The sequence below is a fragment of the Squalius cephalus genome (assembly GCF_949319135.1).
Source record: "Squalius cephalus genome assembly, chromosome: 22".
Lineage (NCBI taxonomy): Eukaryota > Metazoa > Chordata > Actinopteri > Cypriniformes > Leuciscidae > Squalius > Squalius cephalus.
This window is the reverse complement of record NC_137143.1, coordinates 23,419,267-23,440,516: the sequence shown is the minus strand read 5'-3', so window position 1 is coordinate 23,440,516 and position 21,250 is coordinate 23,419,267. Positions and strand designations below refer to the sequence as shown.

General features: G+C 35.9%; 2 protein-coding genes and 2 long non-coding RNA genes across 5 annotated transcripts in view; 2 read left to right on the top strand and 2 right to left on the bottom strand.

The window, feature by feature from the left end:
* phf2 (PHD finger protein 2) overlaps positions 1 to 12,363 on the top strand; it is a 25,175-nt gene extending 12,812 nt beyond the window's left edge. Inside the window, exons 13-22 of one of the 2 annotated variants that reach the window (XM_079857430.1) lie at positions 922 to 1,041; positions 1,786 to 1,901; positions 2,064 to 2,242; positions 3,031 to 3,098; positions 3,662 to 3,831; positions 6,601 to 6,878; positions 8,878 to 8,973; positions 9,057 to 9,166; positions 10,120 to 10,414; positions 10,626 to 12,363. In XM_079857430.1, the coding sequence (XP_079713556.1) occupies positions 922 to 1,041; positions 1,786 to 1,901; positions 2,064 to 2,242; positions 3,031 to 3,098; positions 3,662 to 3,831; positions 6,601 to 6,878; positions 8,878 to 8,973; positions 9,057 to 9,166; positions 10,120 to 10,414; positions 10,626 to 10,714 (1,521 nt within the window). In that variant the 3' untranslated portion in view covers positions 10,715 to 12,363. Of the gene's footprint in view, positions 1 to 921; positions 1,042 to 1,785; positions 1,902 to 2,063; positions 2,243 to 3,030; positions 3,099 to 3,661; positions 3,832 to 6,579; positions 6,879 to 8,877; positions 8,974 to 9,056; positions 9,167 to 10,119; positions 10,415 to 10,625 lie in introns of both variants that reach the window. The other variant, XM_079857429.1, reaches the window with a different exon arrangement.
* Positions 1 to 21,250, bottom strand: part of alpl (alkaline phosphatase, biomineralization associated) — a 343,644-nt gene that overhangs the window by 162,696 nt on the left and 159,698 nt on the right. The gene's annotated exons all lie outside the window — the stretch shown is intronic.
* Positions 1,514 to 20,987, bottom strand: LOC307150319. Its single transcript, XR_013819680.1, has 3 exons — positions 20,883 to 20,987; positions 15,379 to 15,499; positions 1,514 to 1,795 (listed from the first exon to the last, which is right to left on the bottom strand). It is a non-coding gene; the product is annotated as an uncharacterized lncRNA (long non-coding RNA).
* Positions 20,980 to 21,250, top strand: part of LOC307150318 — a 33,892-nt gene continuing 33,621 nt past the window's right edge. The window contains exon 1 of the long non-coding RNA XR_013819679.1: positions 20,980 to 21,250. This is a non-coding gene — a long non-coding RNA (uncharacterized lncRNA).

Below are 21,250 nucleotides of genomic sequence, written 5' to 3'. Positions count from 1 at the left end.
GTTTTTTTCATCCGTATAATATTCAATATATATTATGTTTATGTGTATGAAATTACTTAAAAGGGTGGATTATAATTTCCACCGAACATCCATCAAAATGTTTAATACAAGAAGTAAAACTCAATAAGAAATCTTGATAAAAAAAAATATTCAAGGAAAAAAATAGTTGCAAAAATGATAATTTCCATTTATATGCACATAAACAGCCTTATTTTCCTACATACACTACCGTTTAAAAGTTTGGGATCGGTACATTTTTTAAAGATTTTGACAGGATGCATTTATTTGTTCAAAATACTTTTTTAATTTATTTTTTATTTAATACATTTAATTTATTGAATACTTTTTTATAATAATTTATATCTTTTTTTTATTTTTTATATATATATTTTAAAATAATATGGCAAAGCTAAATTTTCAGCATCCGTCTTCAGTGTCATATGATCCTTCAGAAATCATTGTAATATGCTGATTGGGTGCTCCGTAAACATTTCTTATTATTATCAATGTTGAAAACAGTTTAATATTTTAATGGAAACGGTGATTTTTTTTCATTTGATGAATAGAAAGTTTAAAAGAGCAGCATTTAATGCATCCTTGCTTAATAAATGTATTCATTTCTTTACAAAATTGAATCTTACTTACCTCAAACATTTGAACGTTAGTGTATATTTTTTACTAAAGCTTTTTTAATAAATAATAATGGAAAAAATATAAACATTTTAATAAAAATGGAACATTTTTGAATGAATTTTGAATCTATTAATTAAAATGAACTGAACATAAACGAAATTAAATGGATGTGCAAAATCATTGTGAATAAAATCACTGTAAAAATATCTTCCTGCTCTAGAACTGTCAGTAACACTTTTATCCAATTAAAAAAAAAAAAAAATTTTTACTCTCTCTCACATTACACAGCTGTTAAAGACTGGGATGAGTATTATGGAGAAAGAGACGAGTAAACCGAATGACGTTGCAAAGTTTGAGATGATTCGAGAGCATAATAAGAACAAGACGGAGGCCAAATGGAAATATAAGGTACGTTCGTTACTTTTACAATGTAAGGACACAATTGTAATGAATAACCTTGTGTAATGCAAACGTAATGATTTCCTCCATAGCAGCATAGATCAGTGCTAGAGAGAGGCTTTGAAAATCCACGCAAATAATATCAAACCCCGACAAGTTGAAAAGTAGCAAGCAGGGCTTTGGGATCATCCAGAAAGTGATTTACACGTTTTAGATCAAAGCAATCAGCAGAAATAACTCTGCGGCTCAGTCACTCTCTCTGTTCTGGGATCATCAAAGCAGCAGAACCCTTTACCCAGCCTCAGAGTTTACCGAATGCTATAATGCTATGTCATATCCCAGACATGCCAGCTAAGTATTTACATATGCCTTCATTTCTACTATCAAAATAAGCGTGTTGTGTCGTTATTGTTGGATAACATGGGATGGCTTTTGTAGGAAAAGCTTAATTCTGGTGAACGGAAGGCATTACAGGGCTTACGTTCAAGGGGGAAAATTCAATGCCAAACAGCCCAGGAATGTTTGTAGTTGCTCCAAGTCTCCTGATCCGAGTGCTCCTTTGCCGCTCGGCAAACATTTGCAGATGGAGAGAAGTCTCTGCTAGATAGTCTTCAAGGTCATCAGCCGCAATGGCTTCAGTCTTTGACGTCTGATCACAGTGGACGCGGCTGACAGCGAAGACCCGAGAAGTGAATGAGATGGGAAGAGTTTCAAAGTACTGACGATTGTTTGGTGTTTCTTTTCATCTTGCAGAACAGCAAACCTGATTCGTTATTAAAAATGGAAGAAGAGCACAAATTTGACAAAAGTCTACTCAGCCATAAAGACAATAAATTTGCATTTTCATTGTCGAATAAGAAGTTGCTGGGGTAAGTGCAGTATTAAAGTTAAAATTTCAGGCATGCATTATTAAATAGGCCTATGTAAATACATATTTTGATATGATCGACAGCCCTAATTTTGAGCAATTTTATGTCTGTGTTGTCTCTTCTGTCAATCCAACTAATGTTCTTTTCATCTGGTTTCCTCAGATCAAAGATGCTCAAGACCCAGACCAATTCGAGTGTTTTTGGCTCAATACAGAATATCAAGGAAGAAAAGCCCAAGCCTGTGAGAGACGAGTATGAGTACGTCTCTGATGAGGGGGAGCTTAAGATCGACGAATTCCCAATCAGGAGGAAAAAGAACGCAGTCAAGAGAGACTTTTCTTGTAAGGCTTCATGATATGCGATCTGGGCCAGGGTGATTTTCTGATTAAATAAAACATAATTTGAAAGCAAAAATTATTATATACTTTATAATCAGGCCCAGATGGAATCAGTAGACTTCTGTTAAATTTATTACATTTATTTTGGGCGACAAAATGATTTAAACTACAGTCTTATTAGTATTTAAAAGTATAATAAAATTAGTCAAACTCTATAATAAACAAACACACAGGAGGTGGGGTCCAAAATTAAGATTTTGCAGTATCTGCCAATGATGAGTGAATTAAGTAAAATTTTACTTAAGATATTTACTTTAGATATTCCTTATTGGCCATGAAACTGTTTTTCATTATTATTTTAATAATTGGAATAGTTTTAATATTTTTTGTGCAAATAACAGTGGAATTGTTTTGCTTATTTTGATTATGAATATTGAATTAGTAGCAAACAGCTCAGGTCAATGTGTTACAGATATACAGACACAAGGAATATTTTCAACACATCAAATCCTAGATAAATCTCTGCAGTTGCATTTCCTAATAAAGTTACTTGCCACCATACATTTAATTGAATGAGTTTTGCTTGTATTTGGCAGTGTTTGTTTGGTCCCTGGGTGGCGCATATGTAGAAATGTGTGAGTGACAGGCATTCAGATTATGTTGAAATCCGTGGCCACTGATTCCATGTGAGCCTGCCTATATTAGACACACTGGTCTTTTAACTGATTAACAATAAATCTTTAATTTCATGCTATGTGAGAATAATCTTGAACATCTGATGTTATTTACAGTTTTATCAAACATCAAAGAGCCCATTCTGCCATCGAAAAAGCCAAAGCTACTACCGTCGGACACGAAGGTAAGCGTCAACTCCATTTATGGTGCTGGTCCAGTGTTATTTAACAGAACATCCATAGTATTTCTCTTTAATCAGACAGTGGTAAAAACATAATCAGACAGTGGTAAAAACATTAAAAGACTGATTTTGACAGTAAACAGGAAGAAATTAGGACAAAATTCAAATTTTTTTCATGAAGTAGCTGATTAATTCCTTCTGGATGCATTTAAAACATAGCAGCGCTGATGTTCTCGGCTTGCGATAATTCACCCATAATGTTCCGACTTAAACCAACATACGGCACAAATCAAAGAGAGCGAGCTGCAAGACGGAGCCAAATATCACCTCAAAACTGATGAAGGAAATAGCTGTGGACTGAATCAAATGAGAGCAAGAAAGTTAATCATGACAGAGGCCCGCAGGCGAACTATGTGAGGGGTTACAAAAGGCTACAGGATGTACCAATAAAAAACTGTATATAGAATAAATATTGCTCATGCAACTCGTTCAGCTTCTTGTGCATATTTTGATACATTTACATTATGTACTTCATGTCAGTTTTTTTTCCCCCATTGTTATTTCAGAATCCAGATTCATCAGATGAAGAATCGCTCCACATAGACACGGAGGCCAAGACAGAGGTCAAAGGTCGTAACTCCAAGGTCTCTAAGAAGAAAGGGGGCAGTTCAGCTGGGATTCTGGATCTCCTACAGGCCAGCAAACAAGTGGGCGGCATTGACTACAGTAACAACAGGTATGCACATTGTTATCCATATCCTGGTGTCTGAAAGGCATGAGTTAGCCAAGTCAATTAATAAGGCTGAATAGGTTATTTACTTTTATTTTAGTTTTCGCTTTAATATTTAAAAAATAATCATTTTGAGATGCAACTTCTCCAAAAGAATTTTAACGTGGTATACTTTGGAATGCTGAGACTATCAGGATGGTAAACGGTTTCCGTGAAACATCCTCTCTAGTCTAGGGCAGAATCATAAAAATTTCATAATATAATCCATAGCGTTTTGTTTTTGAGTAGACTTTGATAGTTTTGTGAAATAAAAGTCCTAGATATTTATTCTATATTTTTGTTGATTTGAATATCTTCAATCTGTTATATTTTTTCAATGTTTTAAATGCGTATATACATGTAGATGAACATCTTTGGTTAAAACAGTTTTAAAATACATGGCTTGAGACCTACCTCACACTCTGTTCAATACTGTTTTGCTCCGTCCATCTGTTTTTGAACGCAAGAATGTGTCTTGTGGGAAAAATGTGGGACTAGTATCTGGTTTACATGACCCTAAACTAGTGTAATTATACAAGGCTTCCTTAAGCAACTAGTTGTTTAGACAATCCATCGACTGGTCATTTATGCACATCCCTAGTTCATACATTTTCATGATTCATGTGGTATGTTTTGTACATTACACACGCTAATGTGGCAGAGTATGTATTATGGATATGTTTTGTGTTTGGCTGAGGGCCATAGGGAACATACAGTTTATATGATGAAGCATGTTCCTGACCCTTAAAGAATTAAAACACATCATATTTCTAGCTTAACTGTTAGCTCTCAAATTTCACACTGTAAACACATCGAGCACAGGCGTTTCTTCATCTGTTGAACAATGGCTAAAGTAATAGTTTGCACGGTTCTTTATAAGCAGTTTACATGTGCTGCCATTATTTGTTTAATCCCTCTACACTATTAATTTGTCAAATACAGCAAAAGCTTTAGGCCATTCCTCTTCATTTTACTGTTTGCTGTTTTGGGCACATTTTTGATGGTCTATTTCCACTGCGCTGAAAGCTGCAAATCAGCTCAAACACAAAATGAGAAGGAAAACATGGTTAAAATATGTTAATTTCTCAAATTATTTTTTTGTGCTTTTAAACTTGACATATGACTGCAGGATTGTGGGGAGGAAATGCCTCCAGTCAGTTGCGACCACATTAAACAAGCTCTTGACTCATTGTTCCACCTCACTGGTTAATCACTTAATAGGTGGTAATCTGCACGGGCTAAATCTGTATTTTTCTGCTAGTTACCTCAAGCTTGGAAGCAGATGTGGACACAATAGTCTTAGTTTACACGGTAGAATCTTCTTGTGACATGAAAGAGATTTATATGATGAGGAAATTAACTTTTTATGGGGAATGAATGTTTAGTGACAGTGTCTTAGAAAGGCAAGAGGGAGATGTGCAGATTGGTGGTTTATTGAATGAGCAGATGTGATTATAAGACAGAACAGGTTCAGTTTTGGTTGAATGAAGGTTCAGTGTGAATGAAAGCAGAGATGTTAATGCAGGTAATTTGGTTTGGCTTTTGATTACACACCTTGGATTGAATCTTAACTAGGACTTTCAAGTTAGTTTTCCAGGCCCACCCATTAGCTTTACACGTTCAGTTGATTAAATATGCCGGAGATTTAAACAAGTCCTCATGACATTGCCATACATCAGCTGCAGTGGAAAAGCTCTTTGGCCATGATTGACATCAACCATTTCTATGGTGGGTTAAAGGTGATGTGTAATGTTTTGAATATTAAAATGTTATACTGTAATAAGTAAAATATTTCAATATTGTATAAAACTTTTTTTTAATTTACTATTTTTAATATGCACAGTCGACTATAAATAAAAAACTGGGTTTCCATCCTATTTTTATACAGATTTTGGGATATCGCCAGTGTTCTTTTAGAATTAATTTATACTGTTATAGTATTTATCAACATTTTAAATTACATTTTATTTTTATATTTTCAGTTTTTATTTGAAATTTTAGTTTAGTTTCCAGTAATTTTTTATGTGCTTTTGTAATTTTTTACATTTCTATTTAGTTCAGTTTTAGTTATTTTACTATTTTATCTTAAACTTATTTTATTTCAGTTATTTGCCAAGAAAACAATTCTAATTTCATAATATTTTTAAATATTTATATTTGATTTTTTCATCATTATTTCAATTCATAAAAAAAAATGTATTAGTTAATAACAACCCAACAATTTTGAGTGGATATTGCAAAAAATGCCGGATTGAAACACTAAGATACAAATAAAAATTTAATCATGCAACTAAAATGTACATATTTGCATGCATTTTTTTAATTCAATGAGAATTAGTTGCAATGGAAAGACATTTACTTAATATTAAATTGATAAATGTGACTGAATAATTTGGCCTGGAAATACTGCTTTATTTGCTAATAGCTTTTCATGATATTCAGAGTTTTAGTATAAATTAAATTTGCAGCTTGGAAACGTATATCTATCATCATTAACCTGACCAGTGGCGTCTGCTTGGGACTGTACATCTGGGAAATCTTTCTGCTACACTAGTGGTGCAAAAATTACACACTTCACCTTTAAGTGTCCATCTCCATTCTCATTGCTCCCCATCACCCGACTCACTTCCTAAAATTTCGAATCGCTTCTCATTCCCACTGACACTTGGAGTAATGTGCGTGTGTGTTGTGTATTTCTCATTGATGGACTTACAGTCAGCCACCTGCATCCCCCAGCACACAGGAGGCCATCCAGGGCATGTTGTCCATGGCTAACCTGCAGTCATCAGACTCTTGTCTGCAACCATCCTGGAGCAATAGCCAAGCTAAGAACAACTCTCACAGCAGCTCAGCCAGCAAGAAGCCGAGCGGCGCAGCCGGAGCAGGAGGGAACAGCAAGCGACCAGCCAAACGCTTGCCCAAAAAGACGCAAAAGAGCAGCAGCGTGGACAGTTCGGACATGTTCGATGATGACCAGGACCACATGGACGCATGCTTTAAGGATTCAGATTATGGTAAGTTCTTCAAACGGATTCTTTTACTGCGCTTAAAGTGATCGTTCACCCCAAAAAAATATGTAATATCTTCTGGGGAACACAAAAGATATTTTGAAAAATGTCTTTTGTCAAAAAAAAATCATACTATGAAGGGGTTTAATGTTGTTTGAACCCCAAAATGCAGAAGTAGTTTAGTCATACAGGTTTGAATCAGGGCTGCATGATGTTGAAAAAGATTTTGATATACGATAACCTGTAAAATAATGTGATATGCGATACGACAATGCTTGAAGTATAAAACAGAAATTGAATAATCAAATGTAAAAATAAAACACTGCTTAGTCTTTACTGTATGAATCAAATATATACTGATTCTTATTAAAGCTACAAAAGTTATTCAGCCAAGAGCAGTGAGTGATTTTCTCTTTGTCTTTTGTTCACGACCCCAGTTATTGCAAGCTATCGCGATATATACATTTGAGATATCTCGGTAATTTCGATATATTGTGCAGCCCTTTTAGCAGTTAATCCGTGAATCACATGCGTGCCGAACCGTGGGGCCTGATCCGTACGGATCAACTGCAATCCGTTCCACCCCTAAATAACATTAATGGCACAGACAGCAGCATTTATATTAGTCGCACGGATCCAGTTTACTGTTACAAATGTGTTTTCTTTCTCAACTACTTACGTTCACTTAAGACACAACTGATAGTGTGTTTACATGAATATTCACCAAAACGGGCATTTTGACATCATTTTATGTGTATTTGGCCATATAAGCCGCAGAAGAGAACTGAATTCGGGATTGCACGCTGTCCGAGAGTCGGCTTTGTGTGCATACGAGTACGGCATTATGTTCTTTTCCTTTGCTTATTGTGCTTAATAATAACTCTTTTTGACATTAAGCATGTCACAGTCATGTGTCCAGTCTATTTTCTGCTATCTACGTCAACCTATCTGGGCTTTTCGAAACTTTTTGAAGTATTAAAGTCATTCAGTTATCGCATGCCATTGCGATATGCATAACGATTTGTACATCCCCGATATTTCGATAATTTAGATATCTCGTGCAGCCCTAATTTGAATGACATGAGGGTGAGGAAATGATGACAGTTTTAATTTTTGGGTGAGCTATCCCTTTAAGAACCCATTTGGAGAACAGATTGTAGTCCTCTCGTACCTTCATCTTGGATAGCTTGTTTGCACTATTATCTAGACCAATTAGTTCCTCTGAGACGATTTGTCAAGGATGTTTCGTGATGACTTGGAATTGCCCAGGTGTCCTTAGAGCAAAGCAAAACAGTGTAAATCTGCTCTATCAACGTTCTGATTAGAGTTTGATTTTGACTTAAGGGTTCTCATTCACGGCACAGTGACAGGCGTGTTTACTCTCAGCTAGAACTTTTCAATCTCCCTTTTTGAATGGTCTCTTTTATAGCTTTTGTGAACCCCTTCCAAGAACAGCAAGACCATTAGAAGCCTGTTAATAATCCATTAGCATGAGTTTTAAACTGTTGTTTTAAATGCTTTTTGATCTGATACCCTAATTAGTCATTACTAGCACGCACATTCCCGTTTGGACTCACACTAAGAGAGCGCTTTATCAGGCACACAAGCATTCCTCCTTTCTGTAAACATTTTTTTTCTTTTTCTTGATAATTTAATTGTTGGAAATTGCGTGTTCCTGAGTGGTTGAGTTCAAAGAAGCTAGGTGCATGAAGGACGAGGCAGGGCAAGGAACAGCTGCCATGCATCTGTGTCACGCTAACATCCTGTCCAATGAGAAAATACTTAGCACTGTAGTTTATGGAGTGCAAAAATAGGGTGGTTTCTCATGTATAAGCTGTTTAAAAGTAATGTGCTTCGACATATTTACATTGCTTTCTTTAATGACTTTAGACCATACACTCCAAGACAAAGAGAAGTTCCAGTGGAAACTAAAATGGTGGAATCTGTAGAATTAGCTAACTTTTGCCTTCTTTAATCTTCTTCTTTTTTTTTTTTTTTTTTTCAGTTTATCCATCTCTGGAATCTGAAGAGGACAACCCAATTTTCAAATCGAGATCGAAAAAAAGGAAAAATACAGATGACACTCCGTATAGTCCAACAGGTAGTGCGAAGTCTACAATTTCAGGTGGGAGTCTGACTATAATGTAAATGTAATCACATGGGATTATATTCATACTGTTGCAGCACGAGTTGGGCCCACTGTACCACGACAGGAGAGACCAGCTCGGGAGGGGGCACGTGTGGCGTCCATAGAGACAGGACTGGCAGCTGCGGCAGCTAAATTGTCTCATCAGGTTAACGCTTTAAGCTCATAATGAAGCGGTTTATTCAATGCAATGCCCAAGTGTTTACATATCAATTTAAAAACATCACAATAATATTAAAATACTATTCTAGGGATGCACAATTAATTTAAATAAAGCTGAAATCAGCTTAGTGTGATTATCAAGTCGCAGAGGCTTGAAATGAATTAAATACATGCAGAGTGAAACGCATCTCTGCATCTGCTCTGAGTTTGGGTCACTTATAATGTGCATTACGGAACAAAACAAAACATGCACAAACCATCTTCCCAAAGTTGTAATGAGAAGCGCTTATAAACCAGCTATTGTCAACAAAAGAGAAGCTGTGGGTTTCTGCCAAAATAAAACCTCAATTGGTTTAACATTTGAAAATAAAGAAATTAAGACAGCCAGTTCAGTTCAGTATATATATGTTACAATAGTATCGTTTTGAATTTTGTTTAATATTTTTAATTAGTTATAAAAGTAATAATTAAAAATAATAATATATTTTATAATTTTATACTCAAATAAAATACAATTTGTCAAATTGTGTAGCGCAGCCAAACCAAATAAAATTTGATCAGAAAAATCGCAATTAGATGTTTTTTCCCTAAAAGTGTAGCCCCAGTAAATACTGAGGAAAACTATTTAATAAGAATGTTGTGGATGTAAAATTAATAAATATTTAGGTCCTGCACTATTTAAGGTCGCACATTGAATGGCGTTGTCCATGTGAACTCCTTTGTGTTTTGAAGCGCACAATATGCTCTTTGAATCATTTTCAAATCATGCTGGAGAACATGATCATCAGGTTTTTCACAAACTTGTGGGAGTTCATGCAGTTCGAGTGTCGTCATTACAGTTTAAGAAATTCTGAATCCTCTCTAATAGCTTCCATTTTCATAGAAACATCTGTAAGACTGATTTAGCTAAAGGATCCTACTAACTAGTTCTTGCTACAGGAGGAGCAGAAGATTAAAAAGAAGAAAAAGAGTACCAAAAAGAAGCCCGTGGCTGTAGAGGAGCCTCACAGACTCTCTCAGGACAGCAGCTCTCCAGAACCCACCCCAGACTCTGAGACCAACCTGGCCGACCACGAGTACAGCACTGGAACGGGCAAAACCCCCGGCGGCTCGCAACCCATGGCTCCCGGAGTCTTCCTCAGTCAGAGGCGGCCTTCATCATCGTCATCATCTCAGAACACCTCATCTGTCCCGCCAGCAAAAGTCGAACGTGGGAACTCGACGGACGCCAAAGGTGATTTTGGCCAAAACATAAATAGGACCTTCTTGTGATGAGTATTAATTCATGTTTAAAGGTTTGTTTATGTTGCACTGGCCAATCTGAGAGTCGCAATTTCAGCACCATTAATAATTTATTGACACAGCTGTGGCTTAATAATGTATTGATGCGAAAGGATGTTGTTGTCGTCGCATATGCTAACCATTTCGCTTCATCTCACCCACAGCCAAGCGGCTAAAGAAAGGAATGGCAACGGCCAAACAGAGACTCGGAAAAATCTTAAAGATTCATCGTAACGGCAAGCTCCTGCTGTAACATGGACAATGGGTGACTCAGACTTTCTCCTGATGTTTATGGACCCGTGGACTGATCCCTCCCTCCCCCCCTCGATGAGCCGGGATGAGAGCAGCAAGGACTGAAACGGACGGGAAAGCGAACAGGATCCCACAAGTTTTCAATTTCTAAGAAGAACATAGCTCAGATAGGTTTTTGCCTCTTCTTTTACTTTATAACTTTCAGATACTAAAAATGTACAGAATACCTGCTATTAATATTTTGTAAGAAGAATTTGTCTTGTTTTACTATGGCTATCAGTTTATCAGGGGTTGCTAATATATTATAAGATACAGTACATAGCAGTCATTCCAAGACAAAGAAAGTATCCCTTGCATGTATTCCAGTTGCATGCATTGTTTTGGGAGGGAAAGGGTTAGTGGAAGGTTGCAAACAAGAAGGTCATTACTGCTTTTTGGATGTGGCTTATCATTATTAATTTTTTTTTTTTTTACTAAAGAGATGATTTTTACTAACTGCCTGGGTGATTTTAAAATCCCCCATTTGGAATTTACTTTCTTCAAGCAAAAAAACATTTTTATATGCATTACCTACACGGGACAACTGAAAAAGTACTTTTCTGTTTGCTAAGCACTATCACAGATAATATTTATTGATCTAATATAATTGTACATGTCATAGGTAGCTTGAGAAAAGCCAGAAGGCACTTACAAAACATCAGTGAAGCACAAATATGAACTCATATTGTTAGTAATGTTGTCTCCACAGCTACTATAAAATGACAACTGTAGTTTTTTTTATTTTATTACAAATATAGGAAATTTTTGTTTTTGTGGGGAAAAACATTAAACATGCATATCGATAACAAACCATATTTCCACTTAATTACATGGTTAAAAATATCTTATTTCCCCTTGTTCTAACAATTCAGTGTATCACATGAAATACAATATCACAACTAAACTTTTACTGAATTGTTACCACATCTTTGACATTTTTATTTATATGGTGTTTTGTCATTTTTAGACATTGATACTACAATCAGATTTACATCCTGTTTTTCGCATTATTTTATTGTTTGACAATGTAGCTCTTATTACGGTTCCATTATACGTTACAAAACACTTGCCAAAAGCAACGAAACACTACATAAATGGGATCTCTAGCACTGATGATAAGCCTCATCCATGACATTTCACTACATGGGGATACTTTCTCTCTTCTTTTTGTTTCACAGGCAGCACCAATTACCCTAGAATGAAATATGCATTTATATTGCTTCACAGTACAGTATGTAGAATGTAGCCTGTATATAGCTTTTTAAATTACTACTTTTTGTATCCTTTTTTCCTTAATACTTCATTATACATTTTTACTAGTTTTTGCTAATTACAAACAAAAATATATATAAAGATATAGAAATAGTCATTACCTTTTTCATTTTTTTTGTTAGATACACAATAGCTGTACTTTTTTAACCATTGCTTTGTTTTCATTTCATTTTGTTACATTAGACAAAAGGTGTTGCCTGGAGAACAAAATACACAGTGTAACATTTATTCTCATATGGCCTTACATGCAGAAAACCATGTGTATTATGATTCATTTATGATGGGGGATAAGGAAAAAAAAAAAATCAACGTTTCTACGACCAGCCTGACATTTGAGCTAAAATACCCCTGATGAATTTTAAAAGTTATTTTACTAGCACCTTGTGAAGTGTTTTCTGTGTCAGTGATGTAATTTATTAATGTTTGTAGCCTTTTATACTTGTATAATTCTTAAGAGGTTTTGTTTTAAATCGTTTATCAGTCTGTGAGCCCCTTAGGACACTTCTATCATTAACATTGGGCAATAGTTCCTTTTTTTTTTTTTTTTTTTTTTTTTTTTTGTCTTAGCAAAATTTGTCTTCATTGTTTTCATCAAATCAAGTGCAACTGCTCTCATCAAAACGAAATGTTACATTATTACTGTTATTATTATTATTATTATTATTAAGCAGCTATTTTAAAAATCCATACCATCATGCCATGAGTTTTATTTTGGTAATAGAGTATGTACATTCTTAACCAGGTTTACTGTGCTCATAAATTGCAGTGTTTTAGTTACCAATGTAAATCTTGTATCCACCTTTCCGAATCGAAACAATGGAACTATTTCAGGTTTTTATTTGTACAAAATGTGTGTTGCTTTGTTGTGGTTTATTTTTATATGTTCAAACAATTAAATGCATCCACTGTTTCATGGCAGTGAATGATACTTTTGTAGTAGTGCACTCTGTTTTCTGACTCACAAAAGATGTTTTGAATTAACATCCATGTCATGTGTTTGCAGAATGCCTTATTTTCTTGCCGTTTATATTTAACCTTTTGTATTAGGATTTATTGCCCCATGCATACTTTGTTTTTCTAAATGCAATGAGTTGCTCATTATGTATATGAAGTCTGTTCCCATGCCATAACGGCACACAAAAGTCAGTTTGGGTAACATGTTCTTCCACCATTCATATGGAATGGCAGGGCTACACACGTTCCCTGGAACATGCTGTGGTAATTACTTTTAAATGGGCTCATGCTACTGTACCATTCAGGTCTGATGCCCTGGAGAAACTCCCGACTCGCACACAATCCCCCCATTTAGAACCACATTGTCCACTGGGAGCCGAGCTGCACTTTTTGCTTTTGTTCTTTAATACACAGCTAAAGCCAAAACACCAGCGAGTCCAGCCGGCGGCTCCGACCAAATCATTTTCATGAACCAAGCCAAGGTCAACACTGTTAATATCTATTGGTGTTGCCGGACTCTGACGTATAGTTCAAATATAGTCTGAGCGTTATTTGAAACTGTGTGTATGTGTAAGGGGACGTGTGTAGTATACTACTGACCTTATGATATCTTTGCTCTGTGTAAATTATCTTTGTGTTTTTTCTTTACTTCCTAGTGGCTTCCAATAGATTTTAAGAGCAAGGACTCGTTTTCAACGTCTCTTGTCTTGACCTGATTTACGAGGATTGGAGGTGAACATGCAGAGAGCCACCAGGTGGAGATAGAAATCCCAGAAAATGCGTCTGTTGCTTGCTTCTCAGTGGAAAGGGCTGGCAGGTACATCTGCTCCACTTATGACATCAGTTTTTTTTACCATCAAAATAAATGTTATACATCACAATAGCTGCTATTAACAAAATGCAGGGTCTTTTTTTGAGCTAATTTGGAGAGGAAATATAGACAAATATAGCCTATAGTTCAAAAACAATTGTCCATAAGCAAACAATTACTGTACAAATGTGGCCTCAACCAATTTCACATTTTTTATGTTTACTTTCTTCCCTTTGGTCTTTAACATTACGCACGATACCGCATAAATCTTAACGGCATGACAAACATTTCAAATAATTTAGGGTAAAACCATATTTGAGTAGGTATTTGTTATTGTTGGAGAATGTGGAAGGGTTCCACTCTCAACATGAAAATGCAGATTTTGTCATCAACATCTGCCATGTATCCCACACGGCGCAGAGAACGCCACAGCTCATTGCCTCCCGGTAAACCAAGACCCCCCCCGCCCCCCAAGCAAAGTAGCACCCAATGTCCCCCCTAAGTACTTTGTAGCGTATTAATGATGTTTATCTCTGAGAGGAATTGCAGAAGAGGCTCGTATATCAGGCCTAACTTGTTCCTGCCACCAGTTTGTTTGTCTGTGCACAGCAGTGTTTAGCAAACATTGTTTTAGCAGTTAGTTAACATCAGAAAAAGCAGTGTCATTTCAGAAAGATGGAGTATGACTGATTTGGAAGTAATCGGGTGGTTAAGCCCTTTTTAAAAAATGGTTTCACTTTATTTTACAGTAAGAGCAATTGTGTGTACTTACAGTGTACTTACCTAAGAAAGTACTGGGTAATATAAGGTAACTACATGGGTTAGGGTTAGGTTTAGGGGTATTACCCGGCTATTGCAATTACTATAATAAGTACATAGTATGTACATGGGGACTGTAAAATAAAGTGCTACCCAAAAAACAATAAAATGTATGTAAAATAGGACATTAACAACATCTCTATTCATGGGTTCTGAGGCCAAATATCTTTTAATGCTATGCTTAAACCAATCTATTAATACAATGGACTATTTCACAAAAGTTGGGTGATTTATTTATCATGTATTTTAATGATTTAGTTGTAAAGCTTGCATTTACAGTCAATGGTTTGGACACATCAACTTTTTTATTATTATCCACATTTTTTATTATTATCCACATTTTTTAATTTAAGTAAATTCCTGTAAAATATGAAACTTTGCATAATTACAGCATTTTTCCTTCAATATTTAATCCAACATAAATAAAAAACAATGAAATAAATACATTTTTACTAAAAAATAAATACCTTTTTGGGTATACTTTGTATTTTATTTCTACAAAATGAAATTTTTGGGTATACTTTGTATTTTATTTCTACAAAATGATGTATTTATTTGTAAAAATGTATTTATTTAATTATTTTTTTTATTGTTTTTAGTAAATATATATTTACTAAAATATTCTTTTTAATTATTCAAAACAATTTAAATTATTTTGGAGTTTTTAAGAGCATAAGAAACATGAATTAATCGTGTCCAAACTTTTGACTGGTAGTATTTCCAAATGCACAGTTAAATAGATTTGCAGATATGAATAAGACAATACTTACATTTAAAATGTACTCTTCATCCACAGGGACATCTGTCCGATGTCCTTAGTGTGTGTTATTGTTCAGCTTGTGGACTGCAGATGGCTAAAGCAATGCTGGTCATTCTCCTCGCCAAAAAATCCTAGAGAAAAAAACAGGCACGTCGGCTACATTGAAAAAACCCAAATCATTTAAAGTGGATCAGTTTTGCAGTGGATACGGATTGTGACTTTTAAATTCTTGTTTAATATTTTAAAAGTGCTCTGATCAATGTTGGGGAAATGTGTTACAATATCGCATTATTTCTTAAAAAAATGTAACTAATTGTATTAGTTGCTTTTTATGGAAAGTAACGTGTTGCATTGGTTCTGATGAAACAGTACAGGTGATGTAATCAAACACGTTTTTAAACTATTTTATTTATGTTTTTATGCTTTTTTTAAGGACAATGTCTACAGAATTTTTGATGTTTAGAAGAGATTCTTTTTGCCAATTTTTATTTAGCCTTTTCCCTTCAGCTCTATGTTTACAGCACTGTCACTGGGCTTAAAATCTTTTCTGAGTCCAATAGGAATTAATTCTAGGTGTCTTTAGGAGGGCAAGTGGTTTTATAATTGCGGTGTCAGGGGAGTCCAGGTGGATCTGCTGAGTGTCATATTTGAGCTTATCTCATGGTGATCATATGCAGTGTAGCGGTCACAGATGTGAACGGACCGCCCGCCTTTCACTGTGATTTTAGCAAAAGCCCTGCGGTCTTATTAACAAGCCCCCAGTGGTTCAGTGAAACGTGCCATGCAGAAGATGCTTTAATTGCATTGGAATGTTTGAGTAAGTCGTGTCTTTGTGTGGCCTAGCAGTGATGCAGGCATCGCTGTGTGTTATTGGTGGTCTTCAGTCTCGCATTATAGGGTCTTACAAGTTACATTCCTCATGGTTCAAGAAGATTTTTGCAGAGGGGAGCAAGGTCCCAATGATGCCCCTGAAGTAATCCTTTAGGGACTTTCTGTTTTATGTGCATGTGTCTATATTCAGTTCAAAGGTTTGTGTTCAGTAAGAATTTGTTCTTCTTTCTTTTCTGTTTTTGACAGTAAAGACATTTAAAATGTTAGAAAAGATTTATATTTCAAATAATTGTGGTTTCCACAATAATTAAAGCAGCATAACTGTTCTGGTAACGCTTTACAGTGATGTCCCATTAGTTAACGTTTGTTAATGCATAAACTAAAATTAACTATCAACGAGTAATACATTTGTTACAGTGTTTATTTATCTTTGTTAGTGTCGGTCCATAAAAATACATCCATTCATTGTTAGTTCATCTAAGCTCAGATCTGTTAAATAATATTTGTTAAATAAAACATATACAACTTTTGATGTAGTGCATTAGTAAATGTTTAAATGAAAAATCACTAAGATTAATAAAGTATTTTTTTAATGTTCGTTCATGTTAACTAATGTAGGCTAGTTAATGTTAACAAATGGAGCCTTACTGTAAAGCGTTACCACTGTTTTCAGCACTAAATATTACAAAAAAAGGTTTCTTGAGCACCAAATCAGCATATTAGAATGATTATTGAAGGATCATGTGACACTGAAGACTGGAGTAATGATGCTGAAAATTCAGCTTTGCCATTACAGGAATTAAATACATTTTTATATATACATATATATATATATATTTTTTTTTATTTTTTTTTTACTTTTATTTAAATTGTAATAATAATTCACTATATGTTTTTGCAACCTTGGTGAGCTTCAGATAGCCTACTTATTGTATTGTAGAAGAAAAGAAAAAAACATTAAGAAAATCTTTCCGGCCCGAGACCTTTGGGGTATATATAAAATACATGCTTGGCATTATACAGTATCTTAATTAATATGGGACTAAATGCCTGTTTTTATAGGTCAGGGTTAAATTGCAATACTCAGTTTTATGCAATATGTTATTCAGCTCCAACTCCATATTTAACAAGTGGATAAGAAGCCTTGGCCTGAAAAAGGTTGAAGACCCCTGCTATACAATAACCACTGATGACACAAATAGGTTCAAACTAAATGATCTGACATACTGAGATGTTTTAAAGCTGTTGTCTAGCTATGAGGTCATAAGTGTGGGTACCAGAGCTGATTAATTAAGTGTGTCACGTGAAGTGAATATTCCACCTGCAAAAGATACTTGGAAAAAAAGTAAAAAATGTTGTAGACTTTTTGCCAGAACTTTATGAATGGGCATATCTATGCCTCCATTAGCCAATACGCTTTTCCCATCAGGCCTCTAAACTCTCCGTGACCCCCATTCACATGAGCAGTTGTGAAGTGTTTCACACTGTAGTGTGATCAAATCCTTGTGACGTGAATAAACATCTATAATCGCAACCTTTCAGTTCGGCATAAACAGAGAAGCCCAGCGCCAGATGCAACAAATTTAGGGTTGAGGCTTGCAAATGCAAACATCTGGTCTTTTACCATACATATGAAACCAGCCATTTTCTATGTAAGCAACCCCAATGACCATAAGGAAACACTTGGGCTGTAACTTAAGAGTAGAGTCAGTGTCCCCAAATAACAACGGTTTGACCCACAAGTTAATTTAAAAAACTAGTATTTAGTATATTGTACATTTCCCAAAAAAGTCCATAGTATCATGTTTCAATTTTCAATGCAATGAGCGATACTCATCTGTATCATCTGTCCCCAGATCTAACAATACACATATTCTGCTTATCATTTTCGATATCATAATCATACATGAAATTAAAACTGTAATCCCATTCTGCCCCAGTAAGAAAAGAAGAAAGAAAAAACGGTCGTGCAAGGATTGCGTTCAGCTGGCACAGGGAGTTTCCCAAATACAATTACTCTGTTTACATGCAGTAGTACAAGACGGAAATTGCTTTTGAAAGTCTTTTCCAAGGACACGGTTTTGTAAGGCTCATGTGTACAAAATTATTTAGATGAAATTGAGCACCACTCCATGCATCGGCAAGTAAGATGGGCCGTTTTCAGCCGAACTTTAGCAAATGCTCACTTGATCCCACTTCTGTGATGGCCCTCATTGTCAGAAGCCACAAAGGCTGAGCGCCCTCCTTAACTCTGAAGTGCAAGAGTGCTTTGAGCGCAAGGCAAATAAACAAACGTGTCCAAAAGTCTCTATAATCTTCCATAATATTTGACATTCCCTCCACCACCTACTGTATACCAACTATAGGCCTTTAAAGGGAAAGAATACGAATCGTCATCGTACCACACACCGATGGTGGTCAACTGTCTTTCATTATCCGTCATTTGAGAGGACATTTTGGTGATGCCGATTCAAATGCACTTTAAAATTGGCCCTCGCTCTCCACAAAGTTTGGTTTATTATTTAGCGGACAGACGCTGGACTCTCTCAGGGCAGACGCTTAATAAGAGGAGATTGGCTTTCTGCTGAGTGTGTAACAGATATCTAAATCATTAGGGCTTTCTTTCTGCCATGTGCCACCCCTCGGTTCTCTGCCCTCTGAACCCTGAAGGTCAAATGGCTGCGAGCTCTGTGACCCCCAGCATTTCCTCCGAATATTAACAGGCTTGTTATGTCGTCAAACGGGCCTGATATAGACCATGGCCTCATTTGGAAAAAGCCCAATCAGTGCGAACAGCTCCAGAGTTCAGCACTTCGGCCTCGGAACGGCAGAGGCTTTCAAGTGTCTCATTGAGAGGCATAATGATAACACAGAGAGGAAGTGTGGGGCATTTTGGGGAGAAATTATGTGGTCACATGCCCGCCGGCTGTAATGCCTCAGTTAAATTCGGCTAAGTTGCACTTTCGGGCTATGGGAGAATGAATCGAGTTAGTTTATGTTACAGAAACGAATGTGGCACAGTTGTATTAAAGCTTCTCCAGGCTGACGTGAGGCAGACCACTACAACTGACAGGGATTATTCTTCGCTCAATTTTGGTCAGTTTAAAGTGGAGCATTTAAAAGGGAGCATTTCAGCCTGCGTTACCACAAGTATGCGGCAGATCTAAATAATTATCAGAGCTCTGACAGCCGTTCTGTTTCAGATGAGTTTTGAAGTTCTTACAAGAAGACAGGCATCTGTTTTTGGAGGGATTTGATTCTGCCTGAGAGATCTGATTTTTATGAATCAGTGCTATTTACAATGCTGGATGATAACAATTAAAAACCTTAACATGTATTAATATGAAATGAAAATGTTGCCAATCCAAACAACCAAGCTCTGGAAGAAGTCTGATTTTGCACAATTTGCAGCTATAGTGAACCCTTGCCCAGGTCAGATCTCATTTAACACCAAAAGGGTGTATGGCAAAAATCACTCATGTCTCATTCTCCACCTTGGAGCATGCAGCAGATGCAAGGTGCTCATTCTCCAAACTCTGTTGCCTGACCTTTGGCTCTCTGGAGTGTAAATAATTGTTGAGTTTTTTTCTTTAAACAAAATTGGAGAGCTAGCGGAAACAGCTGCTGTTGTCTGGCTCAGGTGCTTTCACATAGTAATACAAAGCCAACATTATCACACCTCTCGTTCTTTACTAAAAGATTTGGTTCAGTGTATTTGGTTAAATATTCAATAGAGGATATATGTATCTGTATTTGAACAGCTTGATTTGGAGTGACATGCAGATTTAGGAGAACAGTCGTCATCATATGTATATGAATATTCATGTATAAAAATAAATTAGTAAATAAAACTACACAGAAAATGTAGGTGCTTTTCAAAGGGCTAGTTCTGTGGTGAGAATTAAATAAAGAGTGTATAACAACATTTCTTCAGTCCAGTAGCCTACACTTTGATTCATTCAGCCATAAATAAGCAACACAATGTTTAAAAAACACTTGAGCTGATATTGAGAATGTAAAATTCCATGTATGGATTTGATTTGTGATCATGTTCATGGATGTTGAATGACAGCTGGTATCATTTGAATAAGCAGGTTCTCTTGTTTGATTTAATATATAATACCATTTTATAACAACAGCCTTATTCGACTGTTTTATGTATTCTACATTTATCCCAGCTGAATTTGGTGTTTTGAATTCAAATGTGCCCTATATGTACCATGCATTCTGAATTTAAATCTTATGATGGTAGTTGTGGTGATGGGGTGGAATAAAATTTAGATCAAAGAACTTTGATTAGACTATTAGCTTTAAAATAATTTCATTCAAGAGGTTGATTGTAACAACGACATTATTGTAGTAGCCTAGGCTTCTTTACAATAATTTACATCGTTTAAGTATTTCACGATTGTAATTTGAGTAAGATAAATAAATATGAAAATATCATAGTTTGAGAAACATAGGCTACTAGGCTAACGTAAGAAAGCACTTTAAGTAACAGACATTTAAACACGATTTAACCCTCCGTCATCTCTTTTTATTTTAATACTTGAGGGGAAAACCTTACTTATAGGCTTTTAAATAAAGCATTTGGTCCTGATAAACCAGAACAGCTAATTCCCGCAGTATCGTGAATATTCCTAAATCCATTCTGTTTTGCAGGGTAAATATTTCAACACTTACCCCGCATCACCAGTGACAGGCTGCACTTGACTCGCTCATCCCGCCCACACGCGCTCTATCTGCCGCTTTAATCAGGAAAACATCCGCGAGCGTTTGTGCAGCGGAAATGGACCGTGACCGCTCATGGCGGGAAGATGGATAAGGTCTCATCTTCAACCATTGATGTTATCGCTGCCAGCGTGAAGAGGTGAGCCGATAATTACCGTCTGCGGTGGCCAAACACTCGATGACAACAACACCTGTAGATCCGCGGAACATCTGCCCTCTAGTGCCGAGTAAACATGCTGCTGTTACCGCGATGCTGTGGCCATGATAGGGGACTCTTTGGCTAGTTGTCACACGTTTTACTCCAGTAAATATTCACCAAG